This window comes from Ascaphus truei, chromosome 23, assembly GCF_040206685.1.
Source record: "Ascaphus truei isolate aAscTru1 chromosome 23, aAscTru1.hap1, whole genome shotgun sequence".
In the NCBI taxonomy this organism is placed as follows: Eukaryota; Metazoa; Chordata; class Amphibia; order Anura; family Ascaphidae; genus Ascaphus; species Ascaphus truei.
Window position 1 is genome coordinate 5,409,775 of NC_134505.1, and position 22,639 is coordinate 5,432,413.

Consider the following 22,639-nt stretch of genomic DNA (forward strand, 5'->3'; position numbering starts at 1 on the left):
CACCCTATAAATCAGGCCCCGGGCGTTACTGCACATTCACCCTATAAATCAGGCCCCGGGCGTTACTGCACATTCACCCTATAAATCAGGCCCCGGGCGTTACTGCACATTCACCCTATAAATCAGGCCCCGGGCGTTACTGCACATTCACCCTATAAATCAGGCCCCGGGCGTTACTGCACATTCACCCTATAAATCAGGCCCCGGGCGGTACTGCACATTCACCCTATAAATCAGGCCCCGGTCGTTACTGCACATTCACCCTATAAATCAGGCCCCGGTCGTTACTGCACATTCACCCTATAAATCAGGCCTCGGTCGTTACTGCACATTCACCCTATAAATCAGGCCCCGGGCGTTACTGCACATTCACCCTATAAATCAGGCCCGGTCGTTATTGCACATTCACCCTATAAATCAGGCCCCGGGCGTTACTGCACATTCACCCTATAAATCAGGCCCCGGTCGTTACTACACATTCACCCTATAAATCAGGCCCCGGGCGTTACTGCACATTCACCCTATAAATCAGGCCCCGGGCGTTACTGCACATTCACCCTATAAATCAGGCCCCGGTCGTTACTGCACATTCACCCTATAAATCAGGCCCCGGGCGTTACTGCACATTCACCCTATAAATCAGGCCTCGGTCGTTACTGCACATTCACCCTATAAATCAGGCCCCGGTCGTTACTGCACATTCACCCTATAAATCAGGCCCCGGGCGTTACTGCACATTCACCCTATAAATCAGGCCCCGGGCGTTACTGCACATTCACCCTATAAATCAGGCCCCGGTCGTTACTGCACATTCACCCTATAAATCAGGCCCCGGGCGTTACTGCACATTCACCCTATAAATCAGGCCTCGGTCGTTACTGCACATTCACCCTATAAATCAGGCCCCGGTCGTTACTGCACATTCACCCTATAAATCAGGCCCCGGTCGTTACTGCACATTCACCCTATAAATCAGGCCCCGGTCGTTACTGCACATTCACCCTATAAATCAGGCCCCGGGCGTTACTGCACATTCACCCTATAAATCAGGCCCCGGTCATTACTGCACATTCACCCTATAAATCAGGCCCCGGTCGTTACTGCACATTCACCCTATAAATCAGGCCCCGGTCGTTACTGCACATTCACCCTATAAATCAGGTCCCGTTGTTATTGCACATTCACCCTATAAATCAGGCCCCGGGCGTTACTGCACATTCACCCTATAAATCAGGCCCCGGTCGTTACTGCACATTCACCCTATAAATCAGGCCCCGGTCGTTACTGCACATTCACCCTATAAATCAGGCCCCGGTCACTACGCCACTTAAAGGTTCATATTTACAGCTAGATTTTCCCTTTCTTTCGGACACAAAATTGCTCCCGTTTTATTTCAAGCGCCATTCCCGATAGTGCCTCAGTTTGAGCTCAAAACTGCGCGTCACATCGCAGCATATTAACCCCTTACACAAATAATGCGCCATTTGCGACCGGCGGACGTAGCAAAGTTTGGACATTTTAATCCGACGGTATAGCAACACTCCACAAACATCTCTCAAATCCAACCGATCAGCCCCGATGTTTCCGCCGCGTCTCATATCCGCCATCTTATCATCGTCGTCGTCGTCTTAAAATCCAACCTTGCGGCAGTTCAGATATCGGGGACCCTCACCCCCAAAATGCCCATGTTTTTCCCCAATGGGATGATAGCAATCCTTCAATCCTGTGCTCCATTTATTATGATGTGATAAAATAAAAATAAAAAAGGCACAATATAATTCTGTCCAAAATACAAAAAAAAACATCTGTATAAACACGAAAAAAATCATTGTATGTTTTTAAAAACCTAGTTCTTTCCCCCCCCCCCCCCAAAGTTCCTCATGTTATTATTCTTTCTTTTGTATTAATTGCCTTAAACGCCTTTTTTTGTTGTTGCTCCGATCGTAGAAATACCCTGTTATATTTCCACAAAAGGAACAGAACGACGTCTTCCGCTGTTTTTGCCGGGAGATTTAAATATGGCTGCCGCCGTGGATTTTTTTTTCTTCTTACTTCTAACTTGCTGGAGAGATATTCGGAAACAAAGACGTTCGCTCGGGAAATCCTGGCATATTCGACCGGTTCAGGAAGTCACTCTTTCTGGCGTGGGGGAGGGAGGGGGAAAGATTGTTCACTAGGATGAATCTCCAGAATCCGAACCCTCCTCACAGATCAAAATATCAATATTGTTCTCTTCCGGCGACGTGCTGGCAGGGCGAGCATGATCAAATCTGTCAAATTACAACATACAAATACGTCAAAAACTGGACATTTGCAGCAGACAGAGATGTACAGGCATACCCCGCATTAACGTACGCATATATACATACCCCGCATTAACGTACGCATATATACATACATACCCCGCATTAACGTACGCATATATACATACATACCCCGCATTAACGTACGCATATATACATACATACCCCGCATTAACGTACGCATATATACATACATACCCCGCATTAACGTACGCATATATACATACATACCCCGCATTAACGTACGCATATATACATACATACCCCGCATTAACGTACGCATATATACATACATACCCCGCATTAACGTACGCATATATACATACATACCCCGTATTAACGTACGCATATATACATACATACCCCGCATTAACGTACGCATATATACATACATACCCCGCATTAACGTACGCATATATACATACATACCCCGTATTAACGTACGCATATATACATACATACCCCGCATTAACGTACGCATATATACATACATACCCCGCATTAACGTACGCATATATACATACATACCCCGCATTAACGTACGCATATATACATACCCCGCATTAACGTACGCATATATACATACATACCCCGCATTAACGTACGCATATATACATACCCCGCATTAACGTACGCATATATACATACATACCCCGCATTAACGTACGCATATATACATACATACCCCGCATTAACGTACGCATATATACATACCCCGCATTAACGTACGCATATATACATACATACCCCGCATTAACGTACGCATATATACATACATACCCCGCATTAACGTACGCATATATACATACATACCCCGCATTAACGTACGCATATATACATACATACCCCGCATTAACGTACGCATATATACATACATACCCCGCATTAACGTACGCATATATACATACATACCCCGCATTAACGTACGCATATATACATACATACCCCGCATTAACGTACGCATATATACATACATACCCCGCATTAACATACGCATATATACATACATACCCCGCATTAACGTACGCATATATACATACATACCCCGCATTAACGTACGCATATATACATACATACCCCGCATTAACGTACGCATATATACATACATACCCCGCATTAACGTACGCATATATACATACCCCGCATTAACGTACGCATATATACATACATACCCCGCATTAACGTACGCATATATACAGACATACCCCGCATTAACGTACGCATATATACATACATACCCCGCATTAACGTACGCATATATACATACATACCCCGCATTAACGTACGCATATATACATACATACCCCGCATTAACGTACGCATATATACATACATACCCCGCATTAACGTACGCATATATACATACATACCCCGCATTAACGTACGCATATATACATACATACCCCGCATTAACGTACGCATATATACATACATACCCCGCATTAACGTACGCATATATACATACATACCCCGCATTAACGTACGCATATATACATACATACCCCGCATTAACGTACGCATATATACATACATACCCCGCATTAACGTACGCATATATACATACATACCCCGCATTAACGTACGCATATATACATACATACCCCGCATTAACGTACGCATATATACATACATACCTCGCATTAACGTACGCATATATACATACATACCCCGCATTAACGTACGCATATATACATACATACCCCGCATTAACGTACGCATATATACATACATACCCCGCATTAACGTACGCATATATACATACATACCCCGCATTAACGTACGCATATATACATACATACCCCGCATTAACGTACGCATATATACATACCCCGCTTTAACGTACGCATATATACATACATACCCCGCATTAACGTACGCATATATACATACATACCCCGCATTAACGTACGCATATATACATACATACCCCGCATTAACGTACGCATATATACATACATACCCCGCATTAACGTACGCATATATACATACATACCCCGCATTAACGTACGCATATATACATACATAACCCGCATTAACGTACGCATATATACATACATACCCCGCATTAACGTACGCATATATACATACATACCCCGCATTAACGTACGCATATATACATACATACCCCGCATTAACGTACGCATATATACATACATACCCCGCATTAACGTACGCATATATACATACATAACCCGCATTAACGTACGCATATATACATACATACCCCGCATTAACGTACGCATATATACATACATACCCCGCATTAACGTACGCATATATACATACATACCCCGCATTAACGTACGCATATATACATACATACCCCGCATTAACGTACGCATATATACATACATACCCCGCATTAACGTACGCATATATACATACATACCCCGCATTAACGTACGCATATATACATACATACCCCGCATTAACGTACGCATATATACATACATACCCCGCATTAACGTACGCATATATACATACATACCCCGCATTAACGTACGCATATATACATACATACCCCGCATTAACGTACGCATATATACATACATACCCCGCATTAACGTACGCATATATACATACATACCCCGCATTAACGTACGCATAGATACATACATACCCCGCATTAACGTACGCATATATACATACATACCCCGCATTAACGTACGCATAGATACATACATACCCCGCATTAACGTACGCAATGGGATCGGAGCATGTATGTAAAGCGAAAATGTACTTAAAGTGAAGCACGACCTTTTCCCCACTTATCGATGCATGTACTGTTCTGCAAACGTCTTATACGTGCATAACTGATGTAAGTAACGCATGTGTAACAGGCTCTATAGTCTCCCCGCTTGCGCACAGCTTCGGTACAGGTAGGGAGCCGGTATTGCTGTTCCGGACGTGCTGACAGGCGCATGCGCGAGCTGCCGTTTGCCTACTGGGCGTTATGTCCTTACTCGCGAGTGTACTTAAAGTGAGTGTCCTTAAACCCTACGCCTGTATGTAACATACGAAAGAAGGAAGTAAAAACCAATGAAATACAAAAATAAAATAAAAATGTGGCGTTTTCTATTTGCAGACGAAGCTAAACTCAGTGCGGCCTTGTGTCAAGTTGAGCCAGAAAGATTCAGCTTTCTTCTACGGGTACATATAGAAACTGTAGGCTGATAAGACATCTTGTAGCAAAAAATAATTGGCAGGGGAGGCCAGAACAATGACAGTACGGGGGATCGCAAGCACCACTGAAAGCAGAAGTTAAATAAAGCAAGTTCATTTGGGCCCGGAGCAAACAGGAGCAACTCAACACAAGGCTTCAGGCCTACACTCACAATCTCAGGGTTATGGGGGGAGAATGCTAGACTCGCCAAGTGCCGGAAGCCACTTAGTTAGGCTTACCATGGATAATAATAATAATAATGTTCTTGTATAGCGCTGCTAGTTTTACGTAGCGCTTTACAGAGACATTTTGCAGGCACAGGGCCCTGCCCCGTGGAGCTTACCATCTACGTTTTTGGTGCCTGAGGCACGGGGAGATAAAGTGACTTGCCCGAGGTCACAAGGAGCCGACACCGGGAATTGAACCAGGTTCCCCTGCTCAGTCAGTGTCTTTACTCACTGAGCCACGGATGGTTTCTACCCTTCCACGGGTCTCTGCTACCTCGATACCATCGGGATGCTAAGTTGCGTCCTAGCAAGTTTAACGTCTTCGTCGGCCTACGCGGCCAGGCCTCGCTTTGTATCTACGTAACCGCTGCGGTCTAGACAGGATCAAACGCTTTTTCGTCGTCTACGAATCCTAAGCGGAGTGGAAGATCGTCTAAACTACTTTGGGAAACCACTTCTTGAGCAACTTTGTGTTTTATCCCGTGTAAAATCCCGCTTGTCCTCCTGGCTGGGCAAAGTCCTGGGTATGTTGCAGCTGGTTAGTGAGAAGGTGTGTGGGGGGTGGTGGTGATAAAGATTAGAGACACACATACACACAAACTCTATACACGTACGTACATATATAAAATGGAGATATAATTATTATTTCGCTGAATATCTATTTTGTACGATCAAACATTGGTTGAACTTGTTCGGGCGTAAACGTCACGTCACCTGTTATGATTTGGGTACGGGCCCACGATATCGGATGACGCTGGTGTAGACGCGGCGGTGGTGTGGTCCGTGGGGACGGAGATATCCAGCTTGCAGGTCCCAGACGCGTATTCCTCCTCCACCTTGTGCTTTGCCCAAAAAGAAGAAAGTTCGGATCTTTCCGCGCCCGTAATGGCTCGGCCCTCGATAATCCCGCAGCCGCTGGCGTCTCCGACGTAATTTCCGATGCAGTCAATCAACAAGTGCTGGGAGGAATCCAGCTCGCTGCTCGTCAGACCTGCTTGCTCATCTCTCACTAATTAAATCAACGACACAGAGGGGCATTAAAAAAAGTAGGAGATCACAGTGATACTACCCATCAGCTGATTTAGCTCACACTGCTAGAGCTGTGGCAGAGAAAAGCAGTGGTTGTGGGTTTTAGGTGGGATATTTCGGTAGAAATGCAATTGTTTTGTTTGCAGGAGTTCGAGGGCCAAAGTTACCGGTAGTCCCCTAATTCTCCTCGGCGTGCTGGCATGATTTGACGATTCTCACGCGGTTTAATTACTCCTGGTTTTAAAGCCAAGATATCCCAGTCCTGTTTCCCTTACAAATATGAGTCTCCCCGAGTGTTCCTATGTATTAAAGTGTGTTTTATTTCATTTGTGCTTTTACTATAAATGTCTATTCAGTCCGCCCGGGCATCCATGTAGGTGCCAGGGAGTCTGGATAGACATCGGAGTTCAAAGAGGAGACGGGATGTTGAGAGGTGTCTGGGTGCTAAGTGTCCAGATCAGGGCGGAGTACTGTGGCCGGAGAACAGAGACCCGCTGCGGGGAGGACACTCTGGTCTGCCGGACTCAGTAGAGCCTGCCCAGTAGGTGGCAATGGGTTGACTGGGGGAAGCGGCAGAATGTCGGGCGCATTTCCCATTGGTCAATTCATATGTCCCGCCCATAGGGCATCCCGAGCCGGCTTGGCACGCCCCCTCCTCTGACATCAGCCAAAGGACGAGCCCCTATTCCCATTGGCTAGTGGGAAGGAATTCCCACGCTCTGATTGGTCGCTCCCCCTTCCTCCATGCTGAACACAGAACAGCGGAGGGTATGTAAGGAGGAAGCCGACTCAGAGAACCAGACCATCCAGTGACTTGTGTCGATGAAGCTGGGACGGGCTTTTCAAAGTTGCTCTGTCGTGAATAGCAGAGCAACCGGCTTCGTTGTGAAGCTAGGAAAGTCTGCCCTGCAGAGGCTAAGTCAGACGCGAGGTCCAAGTTCTGAAAATCGAACGTAGCGGTCGTGGCTGGGAACTGAAGCCGAAAAGGACCAGGGTGTATATCCCAGTCAGGGAAAGCTCATACAACGGGCGCCCTGCACCTAGGACAGCCTAGATTTCACCCGCATTAAGTGTGCTTTTACCTGTATTTTGTGTATTTATTGTGTTGTATGTGGGTTTACCCGAATAAACTGCATTTTGTTCCTACTATCTTGTTTTGCCTAATGAATGATCCCGGTGCAAATAAAATACGTGTCAAAAGGAGAGAGAAAGAGAGAGACACTTTGCCCCTAGGAGGGACTGACCCCTTAAACATGTCACTGCCATTAGTACACTTTGCCCCTAGGAGGGACTGACCCCTTAAACATGTCACTGCCATTAGTACACTTTGCCCCTAGGAGAGACTGACCCCTTAACCATGTCACTGCCATTAGTACACTTTGCCCCTAGGAGAGACTGACCCCATAACCATGTCACTGCCATTAGTACACTTTGCCCCTAGGAGAGACTGACCCCATAACCATGTCACTGCCATTAGTACACTTTGTCCCTAGGAGAGACTGACCCCTTAACCATGTCACTGCCATTAGTACACTTTGCCCCTAGGAGAGACTGACCCCATAACCATGTCACTGCCATTAGTACACTTTGCTCTAGGAGAGACTGACCCCTTAACCATGTCACTGCCATTAGTACACTTTGCCCCTAGGAGGGACTGATCCCTTAACCATGTCACTACCATTAGTACACTTTGCCCCTAGGAGAGACTGACCCCTTAACCATGTCACTGCCATTAGTACACTTTGCCCCTAGGAGGCACTGACCCCTTAACCATGTCACTGCCATTAGTACACTTTGCCCCTAGGAGGGACTGACCCCTTAACCATGTCACTGCCATTAGTACACTTTGCCCCTAGGAGAGACTGACCCCTTAACCATGTCACTGCCATTAGTACACTTTGCTCTAGGAGAGACTGACCACTTAACCATGTCACTGCCATTAGTACACTTTGCCCATAGGAGAGACTGACCCCTTAACCATGTCACCGCCATAAGTACACTTTGCCCCTAGGAGGGACTGATCCCTTAACCATGTCACTGCCATTAGTACACTTTGCCCCTAGGAGGCACTGACCCCTTAACCATGTCACTGCCATTAGTACACTTTGCCCCTAGGAGGGACTGACCCCTTAACCATGTCACTGCCATTAGTACACTTTGCCCCTAGGAGAGACTGACCCCTTAACCATGTCACTGCCATTAGTACACTTTGCCCATAGGAGAGACTGACCCCTTAACCATGTCACTGCCATTAGTACACTTTGCCCCTAGGAGAGACTGACCCCATAACCATGTCACTGCCATTAGTACACTTTGCACCTAGGAGAGACTGACCCCATAACCATGTCACTGCCATTAGTACACTTTGCCCCTAGGAGAGACTGACTCCTTAACCATGTCACTGCCATTAGTACACTTTGCTCTAGGAGAGACTGACCACTTAACCATGTCACTGCCATTAGTACACTTTGCCCCTAGGAGAGACTGACCCCATAACCATGTCACTGCCATTAGTACACTTTGCCCCTAGGAGAGACTGACCCCATAACCATGTCACTGCCATTAGTACACTTTGCCCCTAGGAGAGACTGACTCCTTAACCATGTCACTGCCATTAGTACACTTTGCTCTAGGAGAGACTGACCACTTAACCATGTCACTGCCATTAGTACACTTTGCCCTTAGGAGAGACTGACCCCTTAACCATGTCACTGCTATTATTACACTTTGCCCCTAGGAGGGACTGATCCCTTAACCATGTCACTGCCATTAGTACACTTTGCCCCTAGGAGGCACTGACCCCTTAACCATGTCACTGCCATTAGTACACTTTGCCCCTAGGAGAGACTGACCCCTTAACCATGTCACTGCCATTAGTACACTTTGCCCCTAGGAGGGACTGACCCCTTAACCATGTCACTGCCATTAGTACACTTTGCCCCTGGGAGAGATTGACCCTTAACCATGTCACTGCCATTAGTACACTTTGCCCCTAGGAGAGACTGACCCCTTAACCCTGTCACTGCCATTAGTACACTTTGCTCCTAGGAGGCACTGACCCCTTAACCATGTCACTGCCATTAGTACACTTTGCCCCTAGGAGAGACTGACCCCTTAACCATGTCACTGCCATTAGTACACTTTGCCCCTAGGAGGGACTGACCCCTTAACCATGTCACTGCCATTAGTACACTTTGCCCCTAGGAGGGACTGACCCCTTAACCATGTCACTGCCATTAGTACACTTTGCCCCTAGGAGGGACTGACCCCTTAACCATGTCACTGCCATTAGTACACTTTGCCCCTAGGAGGGACTGACCCCTTAACCATGTCACTGCCATTAGTACACTTTGCTCCTAGGAGAGACTGCTTATTCTGGCTACTAATTGAGATACATAGAATTAGGGTTGACACACTTACCATTATCCTGAACAATTTCAGAGAATCGCCTGCAAAAAACAAATGAGTTTCAATAATGGTGCAACAAAAGCAAGTATATGTGTGTGTGTGTGTGTGTGTGTGTGTTTGTGCGCATGTGTGTGTTTGTGCGCATGTGTGCGTCTGAGCGTGAGCATGTATGGGTATGTACATATATGTAGGCATGCGTGTATGTATAAATATAGATATAGATACACACACATACAATGGCGAGAAACACTTTGTGAACCACTTCTTGGAGAGATTTTGGTAGGACGACAACTCAATGGTGCAACTGGGTGTGAGAGGGAGGGGGGTCTGCGTGAGTTTGAGAGATGGGGTCTGCGTGAGTATGAGGAAGGGGGGTCTGCGTGGGTAGGAGAGGGGTTGGGGGAGCTGTGTTGGTATGAGAGGGAAGGGGTCGGTGTGAGTGTGAGAGTGTGTGTGTGTGAGGGGGGATCTGTGTGGGTGTGGAGGGTGAGGGGAGGTCTGTGTGGGCGTGAGAAGGGTTAGGGGAGCTGTGTGGGTATGAGAGGGAAGGGGTCAGTGTGAGAGTCTGTGTGTGTGTGAGGGGGGATCTGTGTGGGTGTGGAGGGTGAGGGGAGGTCTGTGTGGGTGTGAGAGGAGGATCTGTGTGTGACTGTTATCTGCGGCGCTGATTTGGGACGCGACTTACCGGCAGGTATTGAGAAGAAACCTCGCCACTTCCTCGTGTTTGGTGAAAGACTTCTCGTTCTTTATCGCCATCCAGTCGTCGAAGGCGTTCCCGATGTTGATCCTCTGGTCGTGACCCTTTTTGGCCGTCTCCCTGCGACGTTTCTCGCGCGCGCTGGGGGCCAGGGGCGGCCGACCACGCTTCGGGATCTCGCCGGACATTGCCGGGGATGCCATAAAAAAAAAAAAAAAAACACCTGCCCAACAGAGACACAGATATTGAGGTCAGATAAGGACCCTCAACCCCTACCTACAGCCAATCAACATCCCGGCTTCAGCCACAGACTGATCCCCTTGTGCTGAAGACGGCATATACTTAAAACCTGGCCTGTTGGTGGCCCTAGAGGACTGCCTTAGACCGTATTAGATCTCCGACTCTTTCCCTTTAAACTGGAATACCCTTGTGAGTACCATGAGCTCCTGGGAGGCTGCACACACACCCCTTCCAGTGAAGGACTTCTCCACGCCTCCACCCGCTTCACTTGGGTACAGTATGGCTTCGCCCACCTGATTGTGCTAGTTTGTGTATTCCCCAAACTTTGCCTCTCACGCTGTGCTGGAGGCGGATTCTTCATTGTTTGCGGGCGTGAGCGCAATCATTTTAACTGGTTCGTTACTTGTCTGCACTAATCACGAACACCCACGGGACCCCTGTTTTATTAGGGGGGGGGGGGAGGGGTATAAATGTCTACTTCCTTCACTTGTTTATAAAGCTTCACCGAGGTCCCAACGGGGGACCCGAAACGTCGATCGCGGCAATAAAAAAAAATACTTTATTATTAACCCCACGTTTGCTGGATCTTTGGATCTTCCTTCTGCATGGATATAGAAATACACAGGGCTTGACAAATGCACTCGCCTGGGGCAAGTGCATTGTAGCCACAGACGAGCCGCGGGAGGGGAGGGGGGGAGAGCGCGGGGCTTATCGCATTAGAACAGCAGTAGGAGGGGGGGGGGGAGAGCGGGGCTGTCTGGCTGCTTAACCACTGCAGCTTCTGGGCAGCAGGTGGCGCTGCAGAGCATTCAAGAGCTTCTCCTCTGCAGGTTATGTGTGTCTATGTTGGTGTGTGTGTGTGTGTGTCTGCTTTGATAAGTGTGTGTGTCTTGTGTTGGTAGGTGTGTGTCTTGTGTTGGTAAGTATGTGTCTTGTGTTGGTAAGTGTGTGTGTGTGTCTTGTTGGTAAGTGTGTGTTGTGTTAGCAAGTGTGTGTCTTGTGTTGGTAAGTGTGTGTGTTGTGTTGGTAAGTGTGTGTCTTGTGTTGGTAGGTGTGTGTGTCTTGTGTTGGTGTGTGTGTGTGTCTTGTGTTGGTAGGTGTGTGTGTGTCTTGTGTTGGTAAGTGTGTGTGTGTCTTGTGTTGGTAGGTGTGTGTGTCTTGTGTTGGTAGGTGTGTGTGTATCTGTGTTAGTAAGTATTTGTGTGTGTGTGTCGGTGTGTGTATCTGTGTTAGTATGTGTGTGTCTGTGTTGGTAGGTGTGTGTGTGTCGGTGTGTGTATCTGTGTTAGTATGTGTGTGTCTGTGTTGGTAGGTGTGTGTATCTGTGTTAGTATGTGTGTGTCTGTGTTGGTAGGTGCGTCTGTCTGTGTTGGTAGGTGTGTGTGTGTCGGTGTGTGTGTCGGTGTGTGTATCTGTATCAATACAATCTGCACACTGACAAGCGATTAGCCAAGCTGCAGATCGATCCGTTCTCCTGTAAATCGATCGCTTGCCCCGGGGTTATTTAATTCAGTTCTTGCACAGCATTGTGGGCAATGTAGTAATCCTGGAATATGATTGGCCGGGCAGTTACTAGATACAATTGGTGCACTGCTAGAGAGAGGGGGCGGGGCTCAAGAGCCAGAGCCTCTCAGAAGGGGAAGGGGGTGTGACTTTGGAAATGCTTCCTACATTAGAAAGATTAAAAATGTCTTGAAAACATTTTTGTTTCTTCATTTAATTTAAATGCTACAAGAATTTCCTCGCAGTACAGAACTGATTTATTAAAAACACACACATGTAGGATATTGCTTGGACTGCTGTGTTTCTGTATACATTATAGACACTTACCACCAATAAAGGTTAGGAAAAAAAATCTTTACATTTCAATAGATCCTTTTTTCTGGCGAATCCATATCTTTGGAGAAGGATCATCCACCTAACAGAAGGAGGAAACCCTAAAAGAAATCAAAAGGAAAAATAAAAAAAAACAGGGTTTTATATATTTTTTTATTTATCCAATTAAATCAACTTGTAAAAAAAATTCAACGTTGCGGATTTGTTACCCGTAATATACGGATAAATATATTCTCACGGAGTCTGTGTCATTCTAATATTGTCGCATAATTATTGTGTATTCTTTCATCTGCCTGGTCAATTATCTCAGGTTATACAAGAATACGAAGTGTGTGGATTAAGAATTAGCCAGTAGAGTTGCCAAATTGTCATATAAGAGGATATATCAGTATGTCCTTTTTGCCCAAGGAGGGACTGACCCCTTAACCATGTCACTGCCATTAGTACACTTTGCCCCTAGGAGGGACTGATCCCTTAAACATGTCACTGCCATTAGTACACTTTGCCCCTAGGAGGGACTGATCCCTTAACCATGTCACTGCCATTAGTACACTTTGCTCCTAGGAGGGACTGACCCCTTAACCCTGTCACTGCCATTAGTACACTTTGCCCCTAGGAGAGACTGACCCCTTAACCATGTCACTGCCATTAGTACACTTTGCCCCTAGGAGGGACTGACCCCTTAATCATGTCACTGCCATTATTACACTTTGGCCCTAAGAGGGACTGACCCCTTAACCCTGTCACTGCCATTAGTACACTTTGCCCCTAGGAGAGACTGACCCCTTAACCATGTCACTGCCATTAGTACACTTTGCCCCTAGAAGAGACTGACCCCTTAACCCTGTCACTGCCATTAGTACACTTTGCCCCTAGGAGGGACTGACCCCTTAACCCTGTCACTGCCATTAGTACACTTTGCCCCTAGGAGGGACTGACCCCTTAACCCTGTCACTGCCATTAGTACACTTTGCCCCTAGGAGGGACTGACCCCTTAACCATGTCACTGCCATTAGTACACTTTGCCCCTAGGAGAGACTGACCCCTTAACCATGTCACTGCCATTAGTACACTTTGCACCTAGGAGGGACTGACCCCTTAACCCTGTCACTGCCATTAGTACACTTTGCCCCTAGGAGGGACTGACCCCTTAACCATGTCACTGCCATTAGTACACTTTGCCCCTAGGAGAGACTGACCCCTTAACCATGTCACTGCCATTAGCACACTTTGGCCCTAAGAGGGATTGTCACATTAAACACACATGTACTCTGAAGCCACGTCCCGATTACACGTCTAACAATTATTTTCTTTCCTGGCAAAAAAAAAAAAAAAAGGGTTTATTTGGGAGGAAAAAAAAAAAACAATGAAAAGTAAAATGACGCACTTAACCCCTTCAGCTCCAGGACATCCACCACACAGCCATTTAAAAACCCCGGGAATACACCACACGTTGATTTTACCCCTGGCAGAGCTCTGCAATGTGGGCCCACTCCTAGATCCCCACCGCGGTCACTACAACCGCACCGAACCCGAAGGGCAATAGTGGCGGCCATTTTAATATCCCAGGAACTCAAAATATGACAAACTATTATTGTGGTCACGACGGAGACGCCCCCCCCCCCCCCCCCCGATCATTGGGAAATTGTCATTTGATGTTTCCACAGCATTTTATTTCTGATTATCAGATATAATAGATACTAATCTAGCGTTCAATATATATTTTATTTCACTGCCCTAATGTGTATACATACACACATATATATATATATTAAATTATGAATGCATTCATTTACAAAGGAGCTGGCGGCGGCCATTTTAAGACCCCAGGATTCCGGCAAGCCCGCGGGCTAGTGGCTTTAGAGCGAGACGCGAGACCAACAACACGCCGCCCCCTCCCCCCTCACTCAAGACGCTGAAGGTCATTCAATGCCACAGGCCTAGTGGTCATGCCCCCAGTGCAGGGCAGCAGCCATTTTAAAAGTGGCCCAGCACTTCACTGCAGGGGTGGCACAGACTGAGAGAGGGGGGGAGAGGTAGGGATCACTGCAGGAAGCATGGCAGGGAGGGGTAAGAGGCCACACTAGCTGCATACATGGTATGGTTAAACCTTACAGGGGCTGTCCCTTTAAACCCAGCGCCTACCTGCAGTGCTGCAGCCTTTGTGCACCCAGTGCAGAAGGGAGGAGCAGCACAGCGCGCTCATTGGCTGAGCCCCTCGGTCATGTGATTTCCTGCCTTCGCCGCAGGGGACGCTGGGAGTTGTAGTCTTGAAGTTGCTGCAATGCTACGCTGCTGAAGGGAGCAGAAATACAAGTCCCAGAATCCCTTCCTAAGCGCAAAGTGTACTGATGGCAGTGACATGGTTAAGGGGTCAGTCCCTCCTAGGGGCAAAGTGTTCTAATGGCAGTGACATGGTTAAGGGGTCAGTCTCTCCTAGGGGCAAAGTGTACTAATGGCAGTGACATGGTTAAGGGGTCAGTCCCTCCTAGGGGCAAAGTGTACTAATGGCAGTGACATGGTTAAGGGGTCAGTCTCTCCTAGGGGCAAAGTGTACTAATGGCAATGACAGGGTTAAGGGGTCAGTCCCTCCTAGGGGCAAAGTGTACTAATGGCAGTGACATGGTTAAGGGGTCAGTCTCTCCTAGGGGCAAAGTGTTCTAATGGCAGTGACATGGTTAAGGGGTCAGTCTCTCCTAGGGGCAAAGTGTACTAATGGCAGTGACATGGTTAAGGGGTCAGTCTCTCCTAGGGGCAAAGTGTACTAATGGCAATGACAGGGTTAAGGGGTCAGTCCCTCCTAGGGGCAAAGTGTACTAATGGCAGTGACATGGTTAAGGGGTCAGTCTCTCCTAGGGGCAAAGTGTACTAATGGCAGTGACATGGTTAAGGGGTCAGTCTCTCCTAGGGGCAAAGTGTACTAATGGCAGTGACATGGTTAAGGGGTCAGTCTCTCCTAGGGGCAAAGTGTTCTAATGGCAGTGACATGGTTAAGGGGTCAGTCTCTCCTAGGGGCAAAGTGTACTAATGGCAGTGACATGGTTAAGGGGTCAGTCTCTCCTAGGGGCAAAGTGTACTAATGGCAGTGACAGGGTTAAGGGGTCAGTCCCTCCTAGGGGGCAAAGTGTACTAATGGCAGTGACATGGTTAAGGCGTCAGTCTCTCCTAGGGACAAAGTGTACTAATGGCAGTGACAGGGTTAAGGGGTCAGTCCCTCCTAGGGGGCAAAGTGTACTAATGGCAGTGACATGGTTAAGGGGTCAGTTTCTCCTAGGGACAAAGTGTACTAATGGCAGTGACATGATTAAGGGGTCAGTCTCTCCTAGGGGCAAAGTGTACTAATGGCAGTGACATGGTTAAGGGGTCAGTCTCTCCTAGGGGCAAAGTGTCCTAATGGCAGTGACATGGTTAAGGGGTCAGTCCCTCCTAGGGGGAAAGTGTACTAATGGCAGTGACAGGGTTAAGGGGTCAGTCCATCCTAGGGGCAAAGTGTACTAATGGCAGTGACATGGTTAAGGGGTCAGTCCCTCCTAGGGGCAAAGTTTACTAATGGCAGTGACATGGTTAAGGGATCAGTCCCTCCTAGGGGCAAAGTGTACTAATGGCAGTGACATGGTTAAGGGGTCAGTCTCTCCTAGGGGCAAAGTGTCCTAATGGCAGTGACATGGTTAAGGCGTCAGTCCCTCCTAGGGGGCAAAGTGTACTAATGGCAGTAACATGGTTAAGGCGTCAGTCTCTCCTAGGGACAAAGTGTACTAATGGCAGTGACAGGGTTAAGGGATCAGTCCCTCCTAGGGGGCAAAGTGTACTAATGGCAGTGACATGGTTAAGGGGTCAGTCTCTCCTAGGGACAAAGTGTACTAATGGCAGTGACATGATTAAGGGGTCAGTCTCTCCTAGGGGCAAAGTGTACTAATGGTAGTGACATGGTTAAGGGGTCAGTCCTTCTAGGGGCAAAGTGTACTAATGGCAGTGACATGGTTAAGGGGTCAGTCTCTCCTAGGGCAAAGTGTACTAATGGCAGTGACATGGTTAAGGGGTCAGTCTCTGCTAGGGGCAAAGTGTACTAATGGCAGTGACATGGTTATAATGGGATCAGTTCCTCCTAGGGGCAAAGTGTACTAATGGCAGTGACATGGTTAAGGGGTCAGTCCCTTCTAGGGGCAAAGTGTACTAATGGCAGTGACATGTTTAAGGGGTCAGTCTCTCCTAGGGGCAAAGTGTACTAATGGCAGTGACATGTTTAAGGGGTCAGTCCCTCCTAGGGGCAAAGTGTACTAATGGCAGTGACATGTTTAAGGGATCAGTCCCTCCTAGGGGCAAAGTGTACTAATGGCAGTGACATGGTTAAGGGGTCAGTCTCTCCTAGGGGCAAAGTGTACTAATGGCAGTGACATGTTTAAGGGATCAGTCCCTCCTAGGGGCAAAGTGTACTAATGGCAGTGACTTGTTTAACCATGATAAAAAAAAAACCTTATCACAATAATTGTCTGTAGCCACCCGTTGGGCACAACTCTTTCAGTTCAGGGTTAATGGCCTTAATGGGTTAACTGTGTGGGCTCACTCAGGTTACTCCCCTCCCTATGATGTGATGTAGGATGACAACACAGAAAGGATAGTCACTCTCTTGTATGTCTTGTGACCAGTGGTGTCACTATAGGGAGTATAGAGGGTATATATTGCTCCATCCTATGGTCTAGAAGCCGGTTCTTCAGAGTTCTGACTGGGGTCCTCACTGTGCGTCCTGTAAATAGGTGTATGTGTATTAAAATATGTCCGGTCACCATTTATTGCCCATTAAATAAGCACCAGTAGTAAAGGCCTTTCATTGTTCTCGCTATTGAGGAGGAGGAACCATGCTCTTAGAAACGAGTTCTCGGCAAAGAAACTCCGGAGTCTGTTTGTTACCGGCCCATCCGGAAGGTTCCTTGTGCATTCCTGATCATAAAGGTATGGATAAGTAGTGGGTTGCTAAATCAGGAGGTCCAAGTGTTAAGGCCCACTATACAAGTGCTGGAGAATTACTAATCCCATGCAAAAGGCTGCCAAGGTATCCTTTACTATGGGTAACAAGTACCACCCCGTGTAGGAGTGAGAGCTACCAGGGGGTGAAGTCCAGAAAGACATTGTTTGCCACGAGTTTCTGTCCAGTAACCAGTATGTCCGTGTCTGTGAAGCATTATAGACAGCTGTCCAATGAAGCACCAAGTTCTTGACGTCCATCCTTGTTATATTGAAGCATCCACACCCAGACTGTCCTTACCCAGCACCCTGCAAAGGCCTGAGATACTGAGCCCTGCCAATGTATATACGTAGTTACACCCACGCCCATCCTGCACCCACCCAGCACCCTGCAAAGGCCTGAGATACTGAGCCCTGCCAATGTATATACGTCGTTACACCCACGCCCAGCCTGCACCCACCCAGCACCCTGCAAAGGCCTGAGATACTGAGCACTGCCTATGTATATACGTAGTTACACCCACGCCCAGCCTGCACCCACCCAGCACCCTGCAAAGGCCTGGGATACTGAGCACTGCCTATGTATATACGTAGTTACACCCACGTCCAGTCTGCACCCACCCAGCACCCTGCAAAGGCCTGGGATACTGAGCCCTTCCAATGTACAGTCATGTGAAAAAGAAAGTACACCCTCTGAATTCCATGGTTTTACATATCAGGACATAATAACAATCATCTGTTCCTTAGCAGGTCTTAAAATTAGGTAAATACAACCTCAGATTGTATCAGGTGGAGCCTGTCCCAGCGGGTGGCATTGAGATATGGCAATTTCAGATTTCCCGCTGACCCGGCTTTTTCCAGACGGCTTGGCTCTGATTGGTTGCTTGGGAATTTTCCCACGCGCTGATTGGCTGCAGAGTTTTCTGAACGAAACTCAAAATACTATAAGAATCTGTAAGCCAATCAGATTGTAGATCTAAGAGCGCGGGCGGGCTTTTCAAAGTGGCTTCTGCGCGAATAGCAGAGCAACCGGCTTCGATTTCAAGCCAGGAAAGCGCCCGCCTGAGACTGAGTCCCGATTTCCAGCCAGGAAAGCGCCCGCCTGAGACTGAGTCCCGATTTCTGCGGCCAAGTTCTCAATATTGAACGTAGCGGACGCGGCTGGGATTTGATGCCTATGATCTAATACAGAACTGATTTAATTATAAACCCGGTCACTATTATCTAATACAGAAGTGATTTATTTAAAAACCCGGTCACTATTATCTAATACAGAAGTGATTTATTTAAAAAAACGGTCACTATTATCTAATACAGAAGTGATTTATTTATAAACCCAGTCAGTATTATCTAATACAGAACTGATTTATTTATAACCCCACTCATTAATGTATAATACAGAACTGATTTATTTATAATCCCAGCCACTATTATCTAATACAGAACTGATTTATTTATAACCCCGGTCACATATCTAGTACAGAACTGATTTAATTATAAACCCAGTCACTATTATCTAATACAGAAGTGATTTATTTAAAAACCCAGTCACTATTATCTAATACAGAAGTGATTTATTTATAAACCCAGTCAGTATTATCTAATATAGAACTGATATAAACCTGGTCACTATTATCTAATACAGAAGTGATTTATTTGAAAACCCGGTCACTATTATCTAATACAGAAGTGATTTATTTATAAACCCAGTCAGTATTATCTAATACAGAACTGATTTACATTGTAATCCGTTTTGTAAGGTCGTATAGCATGTGCGTGCACTGGCTGTTTGATCTTATTTGTTTTATTAAATTTGTACTGTACTACACCATTGGCATTTTATTATCTTATATGCATATTGGGACTGTGATTGATCCATATGGAGAGGGCGTTAACACCTGAAGACCCACTACTATCAAATTGTGTACATCAAAACACCAGCTAAAGATACGTTTCAAGGCCTTCTTTTATCTACTTTGATGTAAGTAGCTAGTGGCTGTGTGGATGGGATCTCCATTATCAGAGAGTACTGCGCAATACAGAACTGATTTATTTATAAACCCAGCCACTATTACCCAATACAGAACTGATTTATTTATAACCCCGGTCACTATTATCTAATACAGAACTGATTTATTTATAAACCCGTCCACTATTATCTAATACAGAACTGATTTATTTATAAACCTGTCCACTATTATCAAATACAGAACTGATTTATTTATAACCCCGGTCACTATTATCAAATACAGAACTAATTTATTTATAATCCCAGCCACTATTATCTAATACAGAACTGATTTATTTATAATCCCGGTCACTATTATCTAATACAGAACTGATTTATTTATAAACCTGGCCACGATTATCTAATACAGAACTGATTTATTTACAAACCCGGCCACTATTATCTAATACAGAACTGATTTATTTATAACCCCGGTCACATATCTAATACAGAACTGATTTAATTATAAACCCAGTCACTATTATCTAATACAGAAGTGCTTTATTTAAAAACCTGGTCACGATTATCTAATACAGAAGTGATTTATTTAAAAACCCGGTCACTATTATCTACTGTAATACAGAACTGATTTATTTATAACTCTGGTCACTTATCTAATACAGAACTGATTTAATTATAAACCCAGTCACTATTATCTAATACAGAAGTGATTTATTTAAAAACCCGGTCACTATTATCTAATACAGAAGTGATTTATTTAAAAACCCGGTCACTATTATCTAATACAGAAGTGATTTATTTATAAACCCAGTCAGTATTATCTAATATAGAACTGATATAAACCTGGTCACTATTATCTAATACAGAAGTGATTTATTTGAAAACCCGGTCACTATTATCTAATACAGAAGTGATTTATTTATAAACCCAGTCAGTATTATCTAATACAGAACTGATTTACGTTGTAATCCGTTTTGTAAGGTCGTATTCCGTATAGCATGTGCGTGCACTGGCTGTTTGATCTTATTTGTTTTATTACATTTGTACTGTACTACACCATTGGCATTTTATTATCTTATATGCATTTGGGACTGTGATTGATCCATGTGGAGAGGGCGTTAACACCTGAAGACCCACTACTATCAAATTGTGTACATCAAAACACCAGCTAAAGATACCTTTCAAGGCCTTCTTTTATCTACTTTGATGTAAGTAGCTAGTGGCTGTGTGGATGGGATCTCCATTATCAGAGAGTACTGCGCAATACAGAACTGATTTATTTATAAACCCAGCCACTATTACCCAATACAGAACTGATTTATTTATAACCCCGGTCACTATTATCTAATACAGAACTGATTTATTTATAAACCCGTCCACTATTATCTAATACAGAACTGATTTATTTATAAACCTGTCCACTATTATCAAATACAGAACTGATTTATTTATAACCCCGGTCACTATTATCAAATACAGAACTAATTTATTTATAATCCCAGCCACTATTATCTAATACAGAACTGATTTATTTATAATCCCGGTCACTATTATCTAATACAGAACTGATTTATTTACAAACCCGGCCACTATTATCTAATACAGAACTGATTTATTTATAAACCCAGCCACTATTATCTAATACAGAACTGATTTATTTATAACCCCACTCACTAATGTATAATACAGAACTGATTTATTTATAATCCCAGCCACTATTATCTAATACAGAACTGATTTATTTATAACCCCGGTCACTTATCTAATACAGAACTGATTTAATTATAAACCCAGTCACTATTATCTAATACAGAAGTGATTTATTTAAAAATCCGGTCACTATTATCTAATACAGAAGTGATTTATTTAAAAACCCGGTCACTATTATCTAATACAGAACTGATTTATTTATAACTCTGGTCACTTATCTAATACAGAACTGATTTATTTATAACCCCACTCACTAATGTCTAATACAGAACTGATTTATTTATAACCCATGTCACTTATCTAATACAGAACTGATTTATTTATAACCCCACTCACTAATGTCTAATACAGAACTGATTTATTTATAACCCTGGTCACTTATCTAATACAGAACTGATTTATTAATAACCCCACTCACTAATATCTAATACAGAACTGATTTATTTATAAACACATAGAAGGTGTCACCTTTTATGCTGCTTTAATACAAATGAAACACAATGAAACACAATGAATGACAATGAAACACAATGAAACACAATGAAACACAATGAAACACAATGGCGGTTTAATCACTGACTGGAAATAAATCCCATCAAGAAAAAGAAAAAAAACGAGGTTTCAAAAATGGAATTTGAGGCACCCAACGCCGCGCGTCATCACGCCAGCGAGCCGTCAACACGGCGTGACGTCGCGACGCTGAAACCGCCGCCGCTTTTTTTTTTTTTTTAACAACAATAATAATAATAACGTCCCCGTGCCTCGCGCACGCGCAGTTCGCCCAGCCACCTTCGTCAACGCCCCCCTCACCACCTCCCACCTCCCAGGACTCACCGCGCGCAGGGCGCTCGGCCGGAGCCTCCAAATTCGCCGCGCCATCCGCCGCACGCGCCGCGCACGCGCAGTTCCACCCCCCCCCCCCCGCCTCCTCGTCCTCGCTCCACCGCGCACGCGCAGTCCCCACCCCCCGCCTCGTCCTCGCTCCACCGCGCACGCGCAGTCCCCACCCCCCACCCCCCGCCTCGTCCTCGCTCCACCGCGCACGCGCAGTCACCTGCCGCCGCCGCGCGCGCGCAGTCCTCGCGGCCTCCCACC

At 45.7% G+C, this 22,639-nt stretch overlaps 1 protein-coding gene across 3 annotated transcripts; it reads right to left on the reverse strand.

Annotated features, from left to right (window-relative positions):
- Positions 1-1,835: 1,835 nt before the first annotated feature.
- Positions 1,836-22,438, reverse strand: LOC142473154 (uncharacterized). Of its 3 annotated transcripts, none has more exons than XM_075580326.1 (6): positions 22,379-22,438; positions 12,898-13,004; positions 10,816-11,050; positions 10,143-10,171; positions 6,408-6,702; positions 1,836-2,270 (listed from the first exon to the last, which is right to left on the reverse strand). In XM_075580326.1, the coding sequence occupies exons 3-6, from the start codon at positions 11,028-11,030 to the stop codon at positions 2,174-2,176; spliced, it is 636 nt and encodes a 211-aa protein (XP_075436441.1). In that variant the 5' UTR covers positions 11,031-11,050; positions 12,898-13,004; positions 22,379-22,438; the 3' UTR covers positions 1,836-2,173. The 3 variants fall into 3 exon arrangements, with proteins under 3 accessions (XP_075436441.1, XP_075436443.1, XP_075436442.1); XM_075580328.1 differs by lacking the exon at positions 22,379-22,438 and adding an exon at positions 15,049-15,115; XM_075580327.1 differs by lacking the exon at positions 22,379-22,438 and adding an exon at positions 14,168-14,218.
- Positions 22,439-22,639: the final 201 nt, after the last annotated feature.

What these genes read in the sequence shown, in the direction of transcription:
- LOC142473154 (XM_075580326.1), bottom strand. Translation starts at nt 11,030, where the DNA reads ATGGCATCCCCGGCAATGTCCGGCGAGATCCCGAAGCGTGGTCGGCCG. An exon ending in TTTCTTCTCAATACCTGCCG is followed by an intron (nt 10,172 to 10,815) that starts GTAAGTCGCGTC and finishes TGTTTTTTGCAG; the next exon opens with GCGATTCTCTGAAATTGTTC. An exon ending in CCGTACCCAAATCATAACAG is followed by an intron (nt 2,271 to 6,407) that starts GTGACGTGACGT and finishes GTAATTTGACAG; the next exon opens with ATTTGATCATGCTCGCCCTG.